Source organism: Lissotriton vulgaris, chromosome 10 (assembly GCF_964263255.1).
Source record: "Lissotriton vulgaris chromosome 10, aLisVul1.2, whole genome shotgun sequence".
In the NCBI taxonomy this organism is placed as follows: domain Eukaryota; kingdom Metazoa; phylum Chordata; class Amphibia; order Caudata; family Salamandridae; genus Lissotriton; species Lissotriton vulgaris.
Window position 1 is genome coordinate 876,374,277 of NC_141698.1, and position 20,374 is coordinate 876,394,650.

At 45.5% G+C, this 20,374-nt stretch overlaps 1 protein-coding gene across 1 annotated transcript in view; it reads left to right on the forward strand.

Moving 5' to 3' along the window:
- The window catches only part of LOC147688933 (metalloreductase STEAP4-like), a 166,821-nt gene that overhangs the window by 129,176 nt on the left and 17,271 nt on the right, over positions 1–20,374 (forward strand). Inside the window, exon 4 of the mRNA XM_086941828.1 lies at positions 6,918–7,082. Within this exon, the coding sequence (XP_086797954.1) occupies positions 6,918–7,082 (165 nt within the window). The remainder of the gene's footprint in view (positions 1–6,917; positions 7,083–20,374) is intronic.

Below are 20,374 nucleotides of genomic sequence, written 5' to 3' on the forward strand. Positions count from 1 at the left end.
AGATGTGTGATCTGAGTTCAGAGAGCCCAGACTCAATTTCTCTGTCTTGTCCCAATGAGAAGTTATACTTGTAAGCTGTTACAAAATAACTCTCATTCTATCATATGGAACAGATAGCCTTTCAATAGTGAAAAACGAAATACACTGCATTTCACTATCAGGACATGTCATACACACCAGTACATGCCCTACCTTTCAGATATATTGCACCCTGCCCATGGGTTTACCATGGGCCTACCTGAGAGTTGTCTTACATGTAAGAAAAGGGAAGGGTAGGGCCTGGCAAGTGGGTACCCTTGCCAGTCTGACATGGCAGTTTAAAATTGCATGTAGACACTGCAGTGGAAGATCTGTGAACCCGTTGCAAGGCTGTTTCTGTGGGCGGCACAATCAGTGCTGCAGGCCCTCTACCAGCATTTGATTTACAGGCCCTGAACACACACAGTGCACTGCACTAGGGACTTACCATTAAATTAGATAAGCCAATCATGGCAACACCCATCCATAAATACAATTTACATAGGGAGCACTTGCCTTTTGGCACTGATGGGCAGTGGCAATGGGCCCAAAGCATCTAGATTAGTAAAAACGAAATACAACACACAGCAAAATACAGGAGGCAAAGAAAAAAAGACAGGGGATACCACACCAAGGATGCCAAGTCTAACGGACTCTTGTTGGCATCTTTGCCAATTTATATTGAGTTTTATGTGAGAGAAATTATATAAAATTATGAATTACTCTGCAATAGTAAAAGCTGACCTCCAGCTCAGTACTGATGGACTACACTTTTTTGTTTGTAATGAAGAGACTAATAGGATATTTTGGCAGTAATCCAGCCAATTTGTCAATGTTACTATGTGTAGTTATAGAAATTGTATACATTACTAGATGTAGAATTTAATGTACAAATTCTTTATATACCTAAGTGTTAGTTAAAATACCTAAGGTTATGAGATGAATTCTTGGATATAAAATAAATAGCTACCAGGTGCCAATCAAGATGTAGAAGCCCCTTGTGCATTCCTGACAGAGGGGTGTTGTAGGCTAGACATTCACAATCAACAACGTAATAATAACCTAAAAAATAAATGTACTGCCAGTGCTTTTTCCTTTAAAATGAAAAAGTACAGTACTAAATGTAGAATTAAATACTTCGCTCAAAATATAAACATGTACAAAATGGCACAATATGGTCCATGGGAACATTTGTAAAGTACCAGGGGTGTGCTCAAAAGAAGGCCACATACGTCAATTACCACCCTCAGTTAAGACACCTTTATTGTGTCGTGACCCAGCAGGGTCTGACCCCTAAAACCACATTGTCTATAGAAAAATGTGTGGTATGAAATTATACAGAGTCAGACCTTCTGGCTTTGCCATAGGATGTTATCATACCTTTAGAAATAACATTTAAGCATTTCACCATTATTACATTTTTCAGCATGTTACTACAAATATTTACTTATTTTAAGTTTCTCTCTTAAAATGCCTTTCTTACTGTTTTTGCAGGCTTTCCATAATAAGCGATATGAAACAGTGATCATTTCAATTAAATTGATATTTCTACTATTGATCAATGGTTCTCTCGCAATCACTGAGGACCCAGAAGCTCAATAGGCTCATGCACTCCTATGCCACATTGAAAGATCATCTCCATAAACACTTGGAACAGACTGTAGGCTCTTCTGAGATCACAAACTCTCCCTCATGTGACACATAGGGGTACTGGGTTAGTAAAAGTTAAGAAAGAAATACAAGTACACCATCCTTCATTCTTGGTATATGGTGGTCCTTCTTCTTTTGTTGCTCGTCTTCTTCCTAGTTGTTCTTACCAGGGCATGGATTTAAAAGTGAGGCTGGTGATGAGAGTGCAATTACAGACAGTATCCAAAACTGAGGAAAAGTGTCTGAACTGCCTTGGTTCAGCAACATTCTGAGGTCCTCAGACACAGCCAGTAGTGAAGGTCCATTGCTATGTAAATGGGTGAACGCCTGATTGTTTGGGATGTAGCAATGCGTTGGATTCCAAATAGCCAGAGAGTAGAAAATTAACCGCCCTTTTCAGAGGTTCTGTGGGTATGTGCAATAAAGAAATGATTTGTTATTAAGATGAGGTGCTTACTATCGAATCTACCTTGGATCCCAGGTATGTATTCATTACAATCACCCACTACTCCCTAATCACAGACTACCCCCTACTTCTTGTGTACAATCAATATAGGGTAACCACATCTTTTCTTGTAATTCCTATATTTGAGCATAAAATTCCGACCCTGCACTTCTCCTACACACTCTTTATGTGCCTCCAGCCTATCAATATCATAATTGTGTGCAAGCTTTTTGCTGTCCTTGCCTATAAGTTTCTAAAACTACAGAAATGTATTTGTACGTGGTTTTATTCCAAAGTTCTAATCAATAATTAATAAAAAGTAAAAGCCTACAAAGTTTGACGTCTCCAAGGTCCACGTTTAATTATTTAATATAACCCAATTTTACCTGCCTCTAAACTACTGCATGAGCATAGGCTCAAAGTTGTAACCACTGAAAACATCTTGACTGGCATATTGTTTGTAACTGATTGATTTTGCAGGTACGACTATACTTTAAGTATGGAAACAAATATGCCCAATACAAACAAACGCCAGAGAATATGTCTGGGCGAAATTTAGTTTCCACTGGTACAATGGGCATAATTTCAGAATTTTGAATTACCATAAATTCATTATATCACTTGAATTTTGCTGTTGTACAAAGTTGCATGATTTTGTAGATAGAGAAGGGCAGTTGGTGGAGACAATATCTCACTAAGGCACGTTTACTCCTTCAACCAGTCTCATGGTATCTTGCAAAACAAATTAATATAAAGTAGATGTTATTGTAAAAATGTTTAAAAGAATGTCATGCGAGAGATCCTCAAACCAAACTTAGGGCCTCATTAGGATGGCGGACGGACCTTCGTCCGCCTGCCACGCCAGAGTAGGAGGGACCGTCCGCAGGGGCAGCGGCGGTCCCTCCGTGCAGATTAGGATGTGACCGCCACCCTGGCGGTCACATCCTGTATGTTTAACATTGCGGCGGGTGCTGCTTGAAGCAGCACCCGCTGCAATGTAAAAAATGCATGCTTCGCATTTGCATGCACAAAGCGGCAGGCACTGCGCTGTGCCTGCCGCTTTGTGCATGCAAATGCAGGGGGTACCATAGGTACCCCCCATGTGCACCCCCCACCCCCCTGTCACCCTGGGAGCCCACAACGGGCCCCCAAAGAAATCACCATATGTCTTTCCACGGCAGAGAAGCCGCCGCGGAAAGGCATCTGTTTACCCCCATCCTAATATGGCTGGCGGTGTCTGTTAGACACCGCCTCCATATTAGAGCTTTTCCGCCGCGGTCGTAAGGCAACCGCAGCGGAAAAGCAGCGACGGTCTTCCTGACCCCCCAGCCATCCAAATCTGGCGGGGGGTCTTTGAGGGCTCCGCAGCGGTTTTTCCGCATCCTCCGGGCGGCGGACACTTCTGCTGACCCGGACGATGCGGAAAAACCGCAATCCTAATGAGGCCCTTAGATTCAGAAGTGTAATTTTGCCTTTTTGTATGGAATGTAACAACATTTCACAAACTAATGTATGCGATTTTGCGCAATCCGAGAATAGTGTTGCTGCCAGATAAGACAGCCGTTGAAGGAGGAGTGCTTTTAATTGGCAAATGAACATACGATCATAGGCTTTTCTTGCCACGTTAATAGGGTAGTTTGTAGACTCATCAGCATTGCTAAGTGCAAAAATAGCACAGAACATTAAAAATGCTACCAGGGGTTTTAATTGTTTTTGCACTCAGTTTAATAATTGGTGCCCCACATGCAGAACAACCCATGCGTACCGCTCCATTTTAATTTTGTTTTTACACTCTTTCTTCCAGTGAACTGTTGGTGGTAAAAACAGATTCCCGCAATAAATAGGGCAATTTTCTCTCAGCTTTGGTGCAAAAACAGGCAAATGTAATTTTCACAGCATTATTTATGTATACTAGCACAAAGTCTAAATGGCTCAGCGAGACGCGAACACCTTGAGCTCTACATGATAAAATACGTTTTTATTTGGCCTGTTGTGTTCCCGACACTATGACAAGGAGATTGCTCCCTTTTAATTTCGTGTCAGAGGTTTTCCAGGAATCATGGTATGTATATATGAATGTGGTATTTTATAGCACTTATAGCCAAAATGTGGCTGGGGTCTTTATAGGGTCAAAAGCCATGATACAGTTAAAAGGTGACTGAGGGCAAGCAAGCTCCTAAGAGCAGAGGTTGACTGTTAGTTTATTGCGTTGTTGTGCTATGTAAAGAGGTGTGTCTTTTGGTCTTTCCTCAATTGGAGCAGTGTTTGAGTAGTCCTGCTTGATATAGGAATGCCATTGAGGATCCTGTGTGCAGAGACTTAGAGCACCAGTTGCCTCATTTTATGTTTTTGCACTTCTGTCTCTCCAGTCTGATGGTGTGCTAACTGGGGGTGTACCAACAGCACCAAGATGCTGGCAGTGATTGGGCCCTGGGTGGTAATGACTTTGTACATTATTGAACTGGTTTTGAAGACTGTGCCATGGTTAAGGAGATCAACTGGAGTTCCGTAAAGATACGGGTGCTGCGCTCATATTTCTTTACACCCTTGATGAGCTATGCTGTGGTGTGTTGTGTGCTCTTAAGAGGGGAGGGCAGAGTGGAGTCTGTGATGCCTTAGTGCAAGTTACTGCCACCATCCTTATGCAAGAGTCCAAGAGGCTTGAACTGAAGTTCTTCGCATGCTGTCTCCCAGGAATGGTTTTACTTTCTTCAGCAGAGAGAGATGTTACCTAGATGTCTTAGTTTTTAGAACAATGTGTTCCTTGAGGGTGAGGGTGATATCCAGGGTGAAAATGACCTTGCCAAAACAAGGATAGTGACGGTAATGACCGGTGCCCTCAGGGGTAATGCCCTGGGGTATAAAAAATGACATTTTTTAAACAAATAAGTTACCTTAGAAGATGAACATTTTAAGAAAATGACAGGTGAAGTCACAGAATAAAAGAATAAAGCGAACATAATTTCAATCACATCTACATTTCTACAGTGTATTGAGAAATTGAAAATAATAGGAGTAGTGTCTTTAGAGTAGGGCAATCTTCTTATTCTTCATTGATGGGGTATCCACAGTTAGAGGTACTAAACAGGAAGAACTTATAAAAATATGAAAAAGTAGTGAAGTATGCTTTTGAAGCGCAAGTTTAAATTGATGGTGATGATATACAGAATGAGAGAATCTATTTTGCGGGTGCTGAGGCTGTAAACAGGCCTCTGTATGCACTTTGGCCCAGGCTTGCATTGCCCTTGCATCACACAAGGCAACGCAAGCACTTAAGTCAGATTTACTAAGCCATGAAAAGCCACCTTGCTTGGCTCTTCGTGGCTTAGTAAATCAAGAGTAATGCGCGCGCAGTGCAGGCCGCTGACTTGCATTACTTTGTGTTGGGAGGGCCTTAACATTGATGGAGTGTGGCCATTCCCATGCAACCCCCCATAGCTTTTGGCGCATTCCCAGGCTTACTATGAATAGTAAAGCTGGGAATGCTGTAAAATAGTGCGCCCTCCAAACAGAGGAATAAAGAGGAGAAACGTGTTTATGTTTCCTCTTTATTTCCTCTTTCTATGTATGCTGCATTCTGCAGCACACATACGCTGAGAAAAATGCCTCTGAGGTGTGCCTTTCTGCTTACAATCAATCCTGCCTGTAACACAGGCACACTTGCACCATGGCACAAGGGTGCCGCAGAGAGAGAGCAGGAATGTGACATATCTTATTATATATGGCACATTCCTACTCTCTCCATTTGACGCAGTGCAGCAAGCCTTCCTGCAGCCAATGTAAAGCTGGGATAGCTGAGCATGAAAGACTGCTCGGCAGGTCATCGTTTTAGGTCTGTCAATGGGAGAAACTGGCTCAAACCAGCCTGCCAACTAAGAAGTGTCGACTTACCGCAACCAATGAGCACCCATGCTACCCTAGACAAATATTGGCAATGAAGTATATCCAGTTGCAACCTGGAGAAGCTGCAGGCATGTTTTCCAAGTCATAAAGTAGGCTTCACAGACTGTTTCCATGAATAGGCTGACTACAGAGGTAAGCTTAGGGCGACTATACCAACACAAAAAGATGATGGACTGAATGCTGAACAGTGTAACATTCTCAGCCCCAGTCACAGATCTGGGTTAAATTCATGATTGTTTTGCTCACCATGCCACCCCAGGTTTGGCTCAGCCATATGCAAATCAGTCTTGAGACTGCTCCCAATGGGAACTGCAAGACCTGGTCCTCCCTGGACAAGAAAACAAGATGGGACCGGATTTTTGGGTACCACCTCTCATCAGTCAGACTAGCTTGCATCCAGTGGCATAAGGAGCACAGGACCCACGTCTGGCTAACCCTTCCTACTTAGGTCAACAATAACAACATAAAGGGTAGCTAGCCATTAACAAGTCAAGAAGAATGTCTGCAGTGATATCACTGCATTGCTGCCTGTCTGCTCACAAAACAAACGGCATGCCCCACACAGAGGCCTTCTTAAGTCTACTATACTGACCTAGTTGCAACGCATTGTTTTTGCATTCGCAAATAACGCTGTGTTTTCCTCTCAGTGCCTGGTAATTTGTAACTGTTTATTTGCAGAACTGTGTTTAGACACCTTTTTCCGAGTTGCTATCGGTTGCATGGGTTAAAGGTTAACAGTGGTGTTTTTGAAAGTCATATTTGGATTTGTCTCTTCATTGCATTAATAACCTAGATAACTCATTATATCAAACTCTGTATTCATTCACTATAGTGTCTCTATTTATGTTCACTTTTATTTTTACTAAATACTGATTAGGACGATTTATTTATCTTTGTATAGATCAAAGACAATGCAACCGCCCCTTTTGATCCAAACTATGCCTGGCGTTCGGATGCCTACCTAGCTCCGGGTATCCTCGGATTTTTTTTCTATGTTCTTTTGGGGATAACCTCCTTACCATCTGTGAGCAATATTGTCAACTGGAGGGAGTTTCGCTTCGTACAGGTAAGTGTAAAATATATATTTGATTGAAGCAAAGTCTTCAATTCTATTTAAGATGAACTCATTGTTTTCAGAAACGGTTTACTTCAGGTGCATTAAATAATAAATATACATGCACCAGTAAGATGTTTTTGTCACTCTATATACAATGATATTTCAAATTAAGACAACAATAATTTCACCAGCAGTATGTTTAAATAAGCTTCTCTGCTAAAGATACATGGAAAATCAGAAGGCTTGATAACATCCAAATGCACAGTGAAACTCCGGGAGCACTTTTCTGCCTCCTGCCACCATAATGTGGTCAGGATCATTATTACCAAATTCCTCTGATGATACATGCTCACTGTCTATAGTTTTTGACCTGATATTTGAATTGCAAAGCAGTGAGTCAATAGAAACATGAATCTATCAGGATCTTGAATATTGGCCAATAGGAAAGTAATATAGCCGCTGTGTCACTCTGTTTTTTTTCCTTTAATTTTTGGGGCTGTAATTTGAGTAATTATGTATTAGTATCATTAATGTGATGCATTTCTATCATTAATCCTATTATGGCCTAATTATCTGCCTTTGAAGCATTGAAGAAACACTTCTGCATAGATAATACACAGCTGCTGGCTATTTACATGATTTCTCAGTCAGGCAGAGCCCATCCACACTACTGTACACAATAAAAAAGCAGTACACAATGCCTCAATCGGATCTTTTCCGATTGACTCTCCGGCATATGTGTTACAAATGTTATTATAAAAATCGTATTTTTTAAAAGAAGTCTTGAACGACATCTGTTAGCTCCTATCCAGGAAGTATCTCTATTTATCCTATACCCTATACTCTAAACTACTGACAATCCTCCCCTGTATAAGAATTATTTTCTGCATCTCTCTACTTACTGTGTCACTTTGAGATACACAATTTATTCAAGGTTCTGTCCCCATATATTTAGACATTTGGGGGCCCATTATGATAATGGGCGGATCGCCTCTGCCCGTATGGCGGTGGCGATCCGCCCGCCAAAAACCTCCACCCGCTTCTCATTTCCCCCGCCAAATTACCATGGGGGAGGGGGGGGACTCCGGCGGACGGGAAGATCGTCAGCCGGTTTTGCCTACCGAGCAGAAAAGCAGTTTATATGGTGGCGTTGTCTGGTAGACACCGCCATCCATATTTATATGCAGGCAGGGACAGGCCTTTCCTTGGCAGCAACTCCGCCTCGGAAAGGCAGGCGGTTTTTGACATTGGGAGCCCGTAGCGGACCCCCAGGGATTCAGGGGGTGGGTGGTGCACATGGGGGGTACCAGTTCCATGTACAACATGTCAGGCACCGCACGGTGCCTGTCATGTTGTGCACAGAAGTGCACTACATGCCTTCCTGGCATTGTGGCGGGTGGTGCACAGTGCACCGCCCGCCACAATGTCAGGAATGAAGGATGTGCCCGCCACAGTGGCGGGCGCATCCTAATGGCTTCCAAGGGACACCTGCAGTCCCATTTCGCAATAGGATGGCGGGCGGACAAAGCTCGCCCGCCATCTTAATGTGGCTGTCAAAACAAAACCTGTAGATATAACTGTACAAATGGTATTCCAACAAAATATTGTCTAAAAAATATTATGAGACACAAATATTGTGTCAAAATATTGTGATATCAAAAATATCGTGGGACAGAATATGGAAGGCAAGAATGTCTTTTTTGGGATCTTTTATATGAGTTTTCAATGTATTTGTAAATAGGATTGCTTTTTAATATTTAGCTGAGTTTTACTAGCTTTCGTGTTCTAATTTGGTATTATTTTAATGTTAAGCATGTTTAATAATGTATTTGTATTACTTATTTTGATTTGGTAAGACATTTACATTTATTATTGTATTTTAGGTGTTTATGAGTGTGTTGATAGTTATGTAGGGGGATGTATTGAAAATATAATGTTTTTAATTTAGTACACATTTTTTATTCATTGTAATTTCCTAATTCAGTAATGATGTAAAAAATACCCACTGCATAGTATTGTAGAGGTGCGTTATCAATTTACATGGGGAAGGGGTAGTGAGAATATGTTTTAGCACCTGGAGGGCTGGGGACGAAGCAGGAAACATGTCATGTAGTGCACGGCATATGGCCTGCAGTTGACAGTATAGTAGGGTATCAAGGAGCGTGGGGAGTGGGGACATTGCGGTCTGTAGTGGTGTGACGAACTGTCCATCTGGGTATAGGTCTGAGAACTGTTTAATCTTGTGTTTATGTGCATGCATAATGGCTCCTCTAACCAGAAGCAGCAGCAACTGGGGGTTATTAGCTAATGGAAGAGAAGAGGCATAGAGGTATGCCATATTTGCACTTTTCTTCAAAGCATGCCCAGCAGACAGATTAAACAGTGTTAGTCTCCTTCCAGGGAATTCTGAAAGGCTGATAGAGCGTCATCAATAATATGTATGGGGCGGCGCGGTCTGTCTCGAAGGCCATTTGTGGTTGGAAAGGAGTTGGGTATAACCAGAAGGGTAGGTACTTGGCTTGGGCGCAGTAAGCATACAATATTAAGTCTGGTGCTCCCATTCCACCTTGTGCAAGTGGGAGCATGAGGAGTTCTCAGGTGACCCTTGGTTGTTTACCCACCCATAGTAAAGTGACCACTAGGTAGCAAACGTCTGAAGAAGTGAGTTGTGAGCAAAAGGGGGAAGTTGACGAAAAGGTAAGGAATCAGTGAAGAATAATCATTCTTGCGGTCACAATTCGGCCAGCTAGGGATAGGGGTAGTTTAGACCATATATTTTGTCCTCCAGCCAGGTCATAGTTCCCTCGCTACAGCTACTCCGTGTCGCAACTGAGCCATTTGCCTATGTATCTAACTGGATCATCTGCCCTTTGTAAAAAGTACTCAGTTGGAAATTGTTGTGTATTGTCGGTAAGAAAAAATAATATGGATTTAGCCCAGTTAATTTGTATGCCTGAATAGCCACCGAAGCGGATCATCTCCCTTGTCAGAGGAGCCAAAATCTCCTCCAGATCAAAGGTGTAATCGTCTGCGTACATTGTGGCTACCAACTCCTTGATGGTGAAAACAATGCTCGTTTGTGTGTTGTTGCTGAAGCCTCACTGCCACTGGCTCCATCACAATGGCAAAGAGGAGTGGTGACAGCAGGCACCCTTGCCTTGTGCCCCAGGTAACTGAAAGGGGATCAGAGATTAGCTCATTTTAGCACACCCATGCTGTGGGAAGAGTGTAATGTAGTTGCACTTGCTTAATAATGCTGGGGCTATGGCCAAGCCTGACCAAAAGAGGAAAGAGGTATGCCCATTCTAAAGAATCAAACACCTTGGTGTCATCGAGTAGGGCAGTAGGGCAGATTTGAGGGTCAAGGTGTGCATCACTGCAAGATAGTGCAGAGGTTGTGAGATGTTGAATGGCCTAGAATGAAGCCAAACTGATCGGATCACACTATTATAGGTAGGAGAGGCAGCTAACTATTTGCAAGGACCATGGCATACATTTTATTGTCAACATTTATGAATGAAAAGAGTTGATATGAATCACTGAGGTTGACTGGTTGCCCTGGCTGAAGTGTAGTGATAACTACCTTACCCAATGAAGGTGGCAGGGTGCCTGTGTTCAGGGAATCCTGGAACATAGCTAGAAGGTGTGGAGCTAATAGTGAGTGTTAGACCTGGAATTTCCAGTGGGTTTATCCCCTGACTTTTTGCTTTTTGGCCTCCTATGTTTGACCCTGTTTCTGTTGGTTTTAGGACTCTGGGCACATTACCACTGCTGATCAGTGCTAAAGTGCATATGCTCTCCCTGTAAAGTGTGTTTATGGATTGGCGTTTCCATGAATGGCTTGTTTGACTTAATACTAAGTCCCTAGTACAGTGCACTGTGTGTGCCCAAGGCCTGTAATTCAAATACTGCTAGTGGGCTCGCAGTACTGATTGCGCTACCCACACAAGCAGCCTTTAAAAGGGGTCTCAAGCCTGCCACTGCATGTGACATATGAGTCACCCCTAAGGTAGGCCCAAGGTACCCCTGTGGGCCAGGGCAGTGTGTGAAAGGTAGGACATGTACTGTTGTGTGTGACAAGGCCATGATAGTGCAATACAGTGTATTTCATTTTTCCCTATGGAAAGGATATCTCTCCCACAGGATAGAATGAGAATTTATTTATAACATTTTATAAGTATAACTTACCATTGGTACAAGGTGGAAAGATGGAGTTTAGTTTAATGCATCTTTTAGTGATTTTTACATTGTGTGTTTGAAGATACTTTTAGAAAGTGAGTATTGTCTTGCTTAGCCATCCTGTGTGCGTCTGCTAGTTTGCGGAATGACTGTCTGGCTTTGGAGTTACAGGGGCTGGGGATGTGCATTCTCTCAGACAGCCACTGGGAGGCTGAGGTGTATCTTGCCTTTCCTGACTGAGGCAGGGCTGGACTGAATACACTTGGGCTTCATTTAGCGTAGGGGCAGGAAATTTCCTTGCACCTGAATGGGCATGGTCTGCCTTACACAATGTTGTCTCCATCCTGTCAGGAAACTGGACCAGGGAGGACAGAACTGGCTTGTAATGAGCACAGATCTCTCTTCCACAAGAAAACAAAGAGACATTGTTTAGTTCAAGTTTATTTCACGTTTATTCGGACCGTTGGTCCACAAACAATACATGTCGCTAAAAAATTCATCCAACAAGTTAAACAAAACATTTCATTAACAAACATAAAATCTCCTAAAACTTATTTGATCTAAAATCCCACAATTATCTGATCTAAAAATAGCTATTTGTTAAAACTTGTTAAAAAGATATAAAACTGCCTTCACTTTTTGCATATATTTCCCCATAGCCACAGCAATATCTAAGTGGGCCATTTCTGTCATTAGTATCACAGCCTGGGTACTAGTTTTAATCTCATATTTCATACAAATTGGTTTTAAAAATGTAATACGTAAATCCAAAAACTTCAGACAATCAAACAAGATATGCAGCATATCACATTTGGACCCCAAGGAGCAAATGCAGCTTCCCTCCTCATTGATCATAGCCCGCTTTACAGAGTTGTTCATATAACAAGGGTTTACCCTAATTCTTACCCTCGGAACCTCATTTCGTAATTTGTGGTCAGGTAACTTATCCGTGTAGGGGAAGCATTGACCATTATTCCATGCATCGATCATAGAACAGATCGAAGTTTTACTTGCAAGATAGATTTTGTCCTGTGCATGCGATACTTCCTTCCCCGTTGACCTAAGTAACTTTTTATCAATATTAGCCACGGAGACAGTAGAGCATACATTAAATCTCATCTTCTTGCATAACTTTGTTATTATCCCTCTGGTCTCTCTTGCCCATTTTAGTTCACTGTCCTGAATTTCATTTTTGCACCATTGTGATATTTTGGTAATTGCGCCTATTTCTAGGCGTTGCCAAAAGCGCAAAAGGGCCATACCAACTTGCGTACCCCATGACGTCAGGCCTAGTTCCAGTCTTACTGCCTGAACCATTGCTGACCGGGGAGCATAAATAACTTTTTAGGTTTTTACCTTCTTCCACATCCCAGTTTTCCTTACGACTTAGGAACAACAATTCAGCACCATACAAAAATTGCAGGGGTTCAATAGCAGCGTAGGCTTTTAGCACTGGATTGTAGGTCATAGCACCATAGGCTTTATTAAACAATATCAGACCGCTAATCGAAGCAGAGGTTCTTAATTTAGATGCCTCTAAGTTGGTATTCCATTTCAGACTCTGCTCGAACCATAACCCCAAGTATCTATACTCTGTTACTGATTCCACTTTTTCTGACCCAATCCACCATGAGAACTCAGTTTTCCTCCGGCCAAAGCTCAATGTTTTGGTCTTGTCCATATTGATCACAAGTTTTTTCCTTAAGCAGTAGTCATTAAATACATTTAGTCTTCTTTGCAAGCCAACCTCGGTCTGGTCCATAATCACCAGATCGTCAGCATAGAGTAAACATGCTATCTGCTTGCCATTTAATTTCGGGCTTGCCCCAGTTGTATTCCCCAGCATTGATGGTAGGTCTGCTAGGAACAGGGAGAACAACAAGGGAGCTAATATACATCCCTGACGCAGACCATTTCCAATTTCTATTTTCCCTGATAAACTGCCATCAATGTCTAAGATTATCTGTGCCCAGTTTTTAGTATGGAGCATTTGTAGCAGCCGCAGTATATGATTAGGAATTCCCTGACTAATTAGGGCCTCCCACAGCAGCTCCTGGTCGACTAGATCAAAGGCTGCGCGGAAGTCAACAAAACCACAGAATAACCTACCCCGAGATTCCATTGACTTCCGTGCTATGGCCCAAAGAGCAAAACAATTATCAATTGTAGAATGGCCGGTTTTAAACCCACCCTGTTCCGGGGGAATGATTTGGTTTTCCTCTGCCCAATCTTTTAATAAGTTTAATATTACTTTTGCAAAGACTTTTTCCCCTATATCCAGGAGGTTTATCAGCCTATAGCCCTTACTGTATCTCATTTTGTATTTCTCCCACCTGTGCCTCATTTTACTTCATTTGCATTCCCCCTCTGTGCCTTCATTGTACTCCGTTCTTACCTCCCCCATCTGTGCCTTCTTCCCTGTTTTACCGTAGTGTTGGACTCGTAGTGCTCTCTGCGATTCTCCCGTTTTTTTCCCCTGTTGTGACCCCCTCCGCCCCCACTTCCCGCCGCTGCTCCCTCGCGGCCCCTCCCCCTTTCACTTCTGTATCCCCGTTGGCCGCCCCGTTCCCGCCTCCCAGCTGCTCCTCCCTCCCACTTGGCCTCATATGGAGCCAGCGCGGCGCAGGTGAGTGTGTCCCGACCTCAGGACACCCCCACGCCGCACGGCCCTCCAGCTGTAGGCACTCCCTCGCTGCTGCTCACTCTCCCTTCCGCCGCTGCTCCCATCTGTGCCTCACTGTAACTCGTTTGTATTTCCCCCACCTGAGACTCATTGTATTCATTTGTATTTCCCCGTCTGCGCCTTACTGTATCTCATTTTGTATTTCTCCCACCCGTGCCTCATTTTACTTCATTTGCATTCCCCCTCTGTGCCTTCATTGTACTCCGTTCTTACCTCCCCCATCTATGCCTTCTTCCCTGTTTTACTGTAGTGTTGGACTCGTAGTGCTCTCTGCGATTCTCCCATTTTTTTCCCCTGTTGTGACCCCCCTCCGCCCCCCGCTTCCCGCCGCTGCTCCCTTGCGGCCCGCCCCCTTTCACTTCTGTATCCCCGTTGGCCACCCCGCTCCCGCCTCCCAGCTGCTCCTCCCTCCCACTTCGCCTTATATGGAGCCCACGCGGACGCGCAGCAGTCACGCGCAGTTGGCGCGCCGATTGTGCGCCGAAGGCGGGCCAAAGGCAAGCCCGTCTGCGCCCGTCCGCGCCTGGACCGCGCCCAGCACCAGGACCCCTGGTCCACATCAACGCCAACCCTCCCGACGGACCGACGACGCCGCCACCCTCCATTCACTCAATGCCGACCGAAACGCCACCTGCTACCGAGCCACCCCGAAACGCACCCACGGACCCTTCACCTGCCAAACCTGCAAGTTCACCTGCCTCCGAACCTGTTCCACATTGACAAGCTGAAAACCAGCAGCAACCACCTCAAGTGCATCTTGCTGAACACCCGCTCCATCCACAGGCACGCCGTCGAACTCTGGAACCTGCTCGACACCACATCACCGGACGTCGCCTTCCTCACAGAAACCTGTATGAACGCTTCCTCAGCGCCTGACATCGCCTTCGCCATCCCGGACGGGTACAAGATCACCAGGAGGGACCGCGTCAACCATACCGGAGGAGGCATCGCCATCTTACACAAGAACACCATCCGCATCACGACCAACTCCGACGACACCCTCACCGCCGCCGAACACCTCCACTTCCAGATACACACCGACCCCAAGACGACCCTCAGAGGCACCCTCATCTACGGACCCCCGGAACCACGCACACGATTCAGTGAAGACATCGCAGACTTCATCAGCCCGCACGCCCTCCCCTCCACTGACTACATCCTCCTAGGGGACTTCAACTTCCACCTAGAGAAGAACAACGGCACCAACACCACCACCTTGCTGGACAACCTTGCCAACCTCGGACTCAAGCAACTGGTGAACACCCGCACCCACTACGCCGGCCACACGCTTGACCCCGTCTTCTCCTCAAGCAAGCACATCTCCTTCAGCCACTCCACCGGACTCCACTGGACAGACCACAGCTGCATCCGCTTCAGCTTCAGAAGAACCACGACCCACCACCACCCGCAACAGGTTCCTTGCAGGAGCTGGAACAAGATCACTGCCGACCAGCTCAGCACCTCCCTCAGCCAGAACCCTCTCGCCAGCACAACGGACCCCAACGAAGCAGCCAGCAACCTCACACAGTGGATCACCATCTGCGCAGACAACCTCGCACCACTGAAGACCCTCCCAGCAGACCCGGCAGCAAGAAAGCCTCCTGGTTCACCGACGAACTTAAGAACTCCAAGAAGAACTGCCGTACCCTTGAGAAAGCCTGGAGCAACAACCAGACCACAGACAACATGACTGCCCTCAAGCACGCCACCCGCAAACACCACCAGCTGATCCGCACCACCAAGAAGACAGCATTCAAGGAACGACTGGACAACAACGCCCACAACAGCAAGGAACTCTTCAGCATCGTCAAAGAGCTCTCCAACCCCAGTGCCGGAAACAACGACATCACTCCCTCGCAAGACCTCTGCGACTCACTCGCCTCGTTCTTTCACAGCAAGATCGCCGACATACACAACAGCTTCGGCACACAGACCACGCACCCAACCATCGAGCCAACGCCCCCAACCACCACCCTCCGCGCCTGGACCCCAGTCAGCACCAAAGACACCACCCACGTGATGAACACCATCCACTCCGGATCACCAACTGACCCCCGCCCCCACTATGTCTTCAACAAAGCCGACTCCATCATCGCACCCCAACTCCGAGACATCATTAACACCTCCTTCAACACTGCCACCTTCCCGGAGAGCTGGAAGCATGCCGAGCTCAGCGCCCTCCTGAAGAAACCAACCGCGGACCCCACCGACCTCAAGAACTACCGTCCAATCTCGCTCCTCCCTTTTCCTGCCAAGGTCATCGAGAAGACCGTCAACAGACAGCTTGCCGCCTTCCTCGAGATGAACGGATCCCTCGACCACTCGCAGTCCGGCTTACGAGCCAACCACAGCACAGAGACCGCCCTCATCGCAGCCACAGACGACATCAGATCCCTGCTCGACAACGGGGAAACAGGTGCCCTCATCCTCTTGGACCTGTCTGCAGCGTTCAACACGGTCTGCAACCGCACCCTAGTGCAGCGCCTCAACAACATCGGAATCCAAGAGAAGGCACTGAAGTGGATCGTCTCGTTCCTCACCGGAAGAACCCAGAGAGTCCGCCTCCCCCGTTCAGATCCGAGGCCACCGAAGTCATCTGCGGTGTACCAGAAGGATCATCACTCAGCCCCACCATCTTCAATGTTTACATGAGCCCCCTTGCAGCCATCGCACGCCAACACAACCTCAACATCATCTCCTACGCGGACGACACCCAGCTGATCCTCTCCCTCACAAACGACCCCACCACCGCCAGAACCAGCCTACACGAAGAGATGAAAGACGTCGCCGAGTGGATGAAGAACAGCCGCCTGAAACTGAACTCAGACAAGACGGAAGTCCTCATCCTGGGATCATCGCCCTCCGCCTGGGACGACTCCTGGTGGCCCCCTGCCCTAGGCACCGCCCCCAAGGACCACGCACGTAACCTGGGCTTCATCCTGGACTCCTCCCTCTTGATGACTAGACAAGTCAACGCCGTCTCATCGTCGTGCTTCAACACCCTGCGTATGCTCCAAAAGATCTTCCGGTGGATCCCCACCGAAACCAGGAAGACGGTCACCCAGGCACTCGTCACCAGCCGACTGGACTACGGAAACACCCTCTACGCCGGAACCACAGCCAAACTTCAGAAAAGACTCCAGCGCATCCAGAACGCCTCCGCACGACTCATCCTGGACATCCCCCGACACAGCCACATCTCCGGACACCTGAGAGACCTGCACTGGCTTCCCGTCGGCAAGAGGATCACGTTCAGACTCCTCATCCACGCACACAAGGCTCTCCACGACCTGGGCCCCAGGTACCTCAACAACCGCCTAACCTTCTACACTCCCACCCACCAGCTACGATCCACCAGCCTCTCCCTCGCTGCCGTCCCACGCATCCGCAGAGCCACCACCGGAGGAAGATCCTTCTCCTACCGGGCAGCCAAAACATGGAACTCCCTCCCTATCCACTCCGACTGACCCAAGACCATGTTTCCTTCAGGAAGCAACTCAAGACCTGGCGCTTCGAGCAGTAGCAGACCCCCCCCCCCCTCCCCAGCGCCTTGAGACCCCTCCGGGTGAGTAGCGCGCTATACAAATGCTATGATTGATTGATTGATTGGTAATTTGTGGCTGCCCTTTTTATGAATAGGCCTTATAATTGCGCCTTTCCAACTTTCTGGAACAATTCCCGTGTCCAGGATTACCAGGAACATCTTTACAAAAAACTCCATTCTGGACACGTTTTAATTATCATTGCCGGGAGGTTATCTGGTCCTGCAGCACGGGTGAGGTTCAAGATAGCAATAATCTCCGTTATATATCTTGGGGTAAAGTAGTCCTTTATATCGTCCCTCACCTGTGACCAAACTAAGGTTCCTGGTATTGATTGTGTCGGCCATCTTCCATAAATTTCTTTCAGATAGCCTACCCAGTCATCTTCAGGAACTATACAGGCCAAGGAACCAGATTTCCCCCCCACACTCTCTTGGACAAATTTCCAGAACCTTCTTGCATCCTTGGATTCAATCACCTCCAACATATTTGCCCAGCATTTCTCTTTATACCTTCTTTTTTTATTCCGAATTCATGTTTTATACTTTAACCTTAGTTGCTGAAGTGATTGGTATAGATCCACTTTGAACATGGCCCTTACTCTTCTCTCCTTCTGTCTTATCAGGGCCTTAGCTACCCTGCATTCTTCGTCAAACCATGGTTTCCTATTTTTATTATCAACATATCTACCCAGTCCTGACTTGTTTGACTTGAATTCCTTCTTGAGGGAATCTGCCAGCTTACCTAAGGTTAGATCAAACAACGGAATTCCTGCATTAGGATGATTTCCTTCCGTTTGAATTGACTTTTGAATTAGCTTAAGCTTTTCTATCTGTTCATCTGATATGCAGGTTGTTAGTAGTTTGGGGTAGTCCACATTGACCTGTAGAGCCCTATCTCTACTTTTACGTTTCGGTATGTGTATTTCTAACTTCAAAGGGAAGTGGTCACTACCTGACATTTTCTCCACCTCAAAATTACTTATTTTATCAAAACACCAGGCCTGACAAAATACATAGTCAATTGGGCAGAGTTGCTGGCCCCTCATAAAAGTCCTTCCCGCTGGCCGGTCTTGCTGAAATCTTCCATTTGCACATACCATGCCCAAAGACCCCATTAGGTGACTAAATGACTCATCCTGATGTGAGAGTTCCCCCCTTGCAAAGAGTGCTATTTCAATATTATGGGCTTCTAGCAATTGTTTGTGCCAACTGTCAACCTTTCTGGGATCTAATCTATGATTAAAATCACCTACTACTAGTATTAAATCCTTCTGATACTTAGCGCAAGTTGACTCCAGATCTTCTTTCAGTTTACCCAGATTCTCCTTATATTCATGAGCCTTTCCCTCTATAAATACACATTTATGATTTATATTCCCTCATATCGGGGATCTACCTTCTGCAATAAGATTCTGCAACCTAGTGCCCACTCACTGAGTAATTTTAGCCTTTCAGACCGTCTAACTATCTGTGTGGATATTAGCGTTAATTGACCCCCTGATGGCCTCCTCAGATTATTTTTCTTTGCTGCTTTAGAGTATTGGGCAAATCCTTCTGTAACTAAGGATTTAAGGGTATCGTCACACAGCCATGTCTCCTGGAGGCACACAATGTCGTTACTCTTTATAATGTTATCAAATTCTATCTGTGCCGAAATTTTCTTGTAACCATTTATGTTCCATGGTAAGACTGAAAGGCTGTGTGACGACCCATACTCCTAGTCGATTTCACTAAGAAATCCCTCCTCATCATACTCCCTAGATTCTGGGGATGCTAGGGCTTCATATCTATTTCTAGCAAATACACCTTCTCCATACCCTGCAGCTTCACAATTAGTTACAGTAATTGCAATATCCTCCTTAATATTCCAGTTCGAATTAATGAGCCTTATCTGCCGAACCCCTAGACCAGCATGGTTCGTCAGGAAATGCTGTCCCTGTATTTCCTCCTTCCTTACCAGTCTGATCCCCTCATTTTGTAACTCATTTTTCGCTTTTTCCGCTGCTTCTTTCACCCAAGCAGAATAAAAGAGGACCTTAGTCGCCTCCCCTCCTGTACAGCTTGGAATAAACCCTACTTCTTTGAGGTCCATTGTACCAATACTCCTAAGCCTTGCACATTTTCCCATTATAGATAAAAGTTGAGATCGATTTAATGGGTTTAGTTTTCTAGCTTTTTTCCCCCCTTTGCCACCATTTTCGGGTTTTAGAAAAATCCATAGGTCATTAGTGCCTGTTTGCTTGGCCCCATATTTAACCCCCTTTGAGCGGGCTTCCCTTTTCATTGACATTTGATCTCTCATGTCAACTTCCATCGCAGCCCTGCTGCACTTTGGCATTCCTCGAGATCCTGATGGTTTACTTTTCATACTTTTCTCTTCTCTATCCTGTAACTCCCTTATTGTAGGAGCCAATCCACTTTGATTAGGCTTTGGTTTTACCAATCTTTTCCATTGTTCCTCCTGTTCCATTTGTGGCTTTACTTTAGTCACCTCTGATCTTTGAATTTTTTCCCCCTTATTACCTCCTACCTTCATCATTTCTCCTTTCCCTCTTCTCAAGTTCCTGGTAGGGTTTTTTACTAGGCAACTTTTTGTACGGGTCGCCTCCTTCTCAGGAATCTACCCGTATGATTTCTCGTTTCCCCCCATTTTTTCACAATCATTGGCTGCCGGAATATATATACTGAGGGTTCCTCTTTCGATACGTTTGGGGCCACTAACACATCTTCCTCCACCTCATTACTACCTTCCTCCACCTGGCTTCCACCTATTGGTCTAACCAGAGCCGGCATTAAACCTCTAATTTGGGTCAACTCACCCAAGATTGCTTTAGACTGATCCCCCTGGATTTTTAGGAGATCGTTATTTACTATGGAAACCTCTAGCAAACCTTG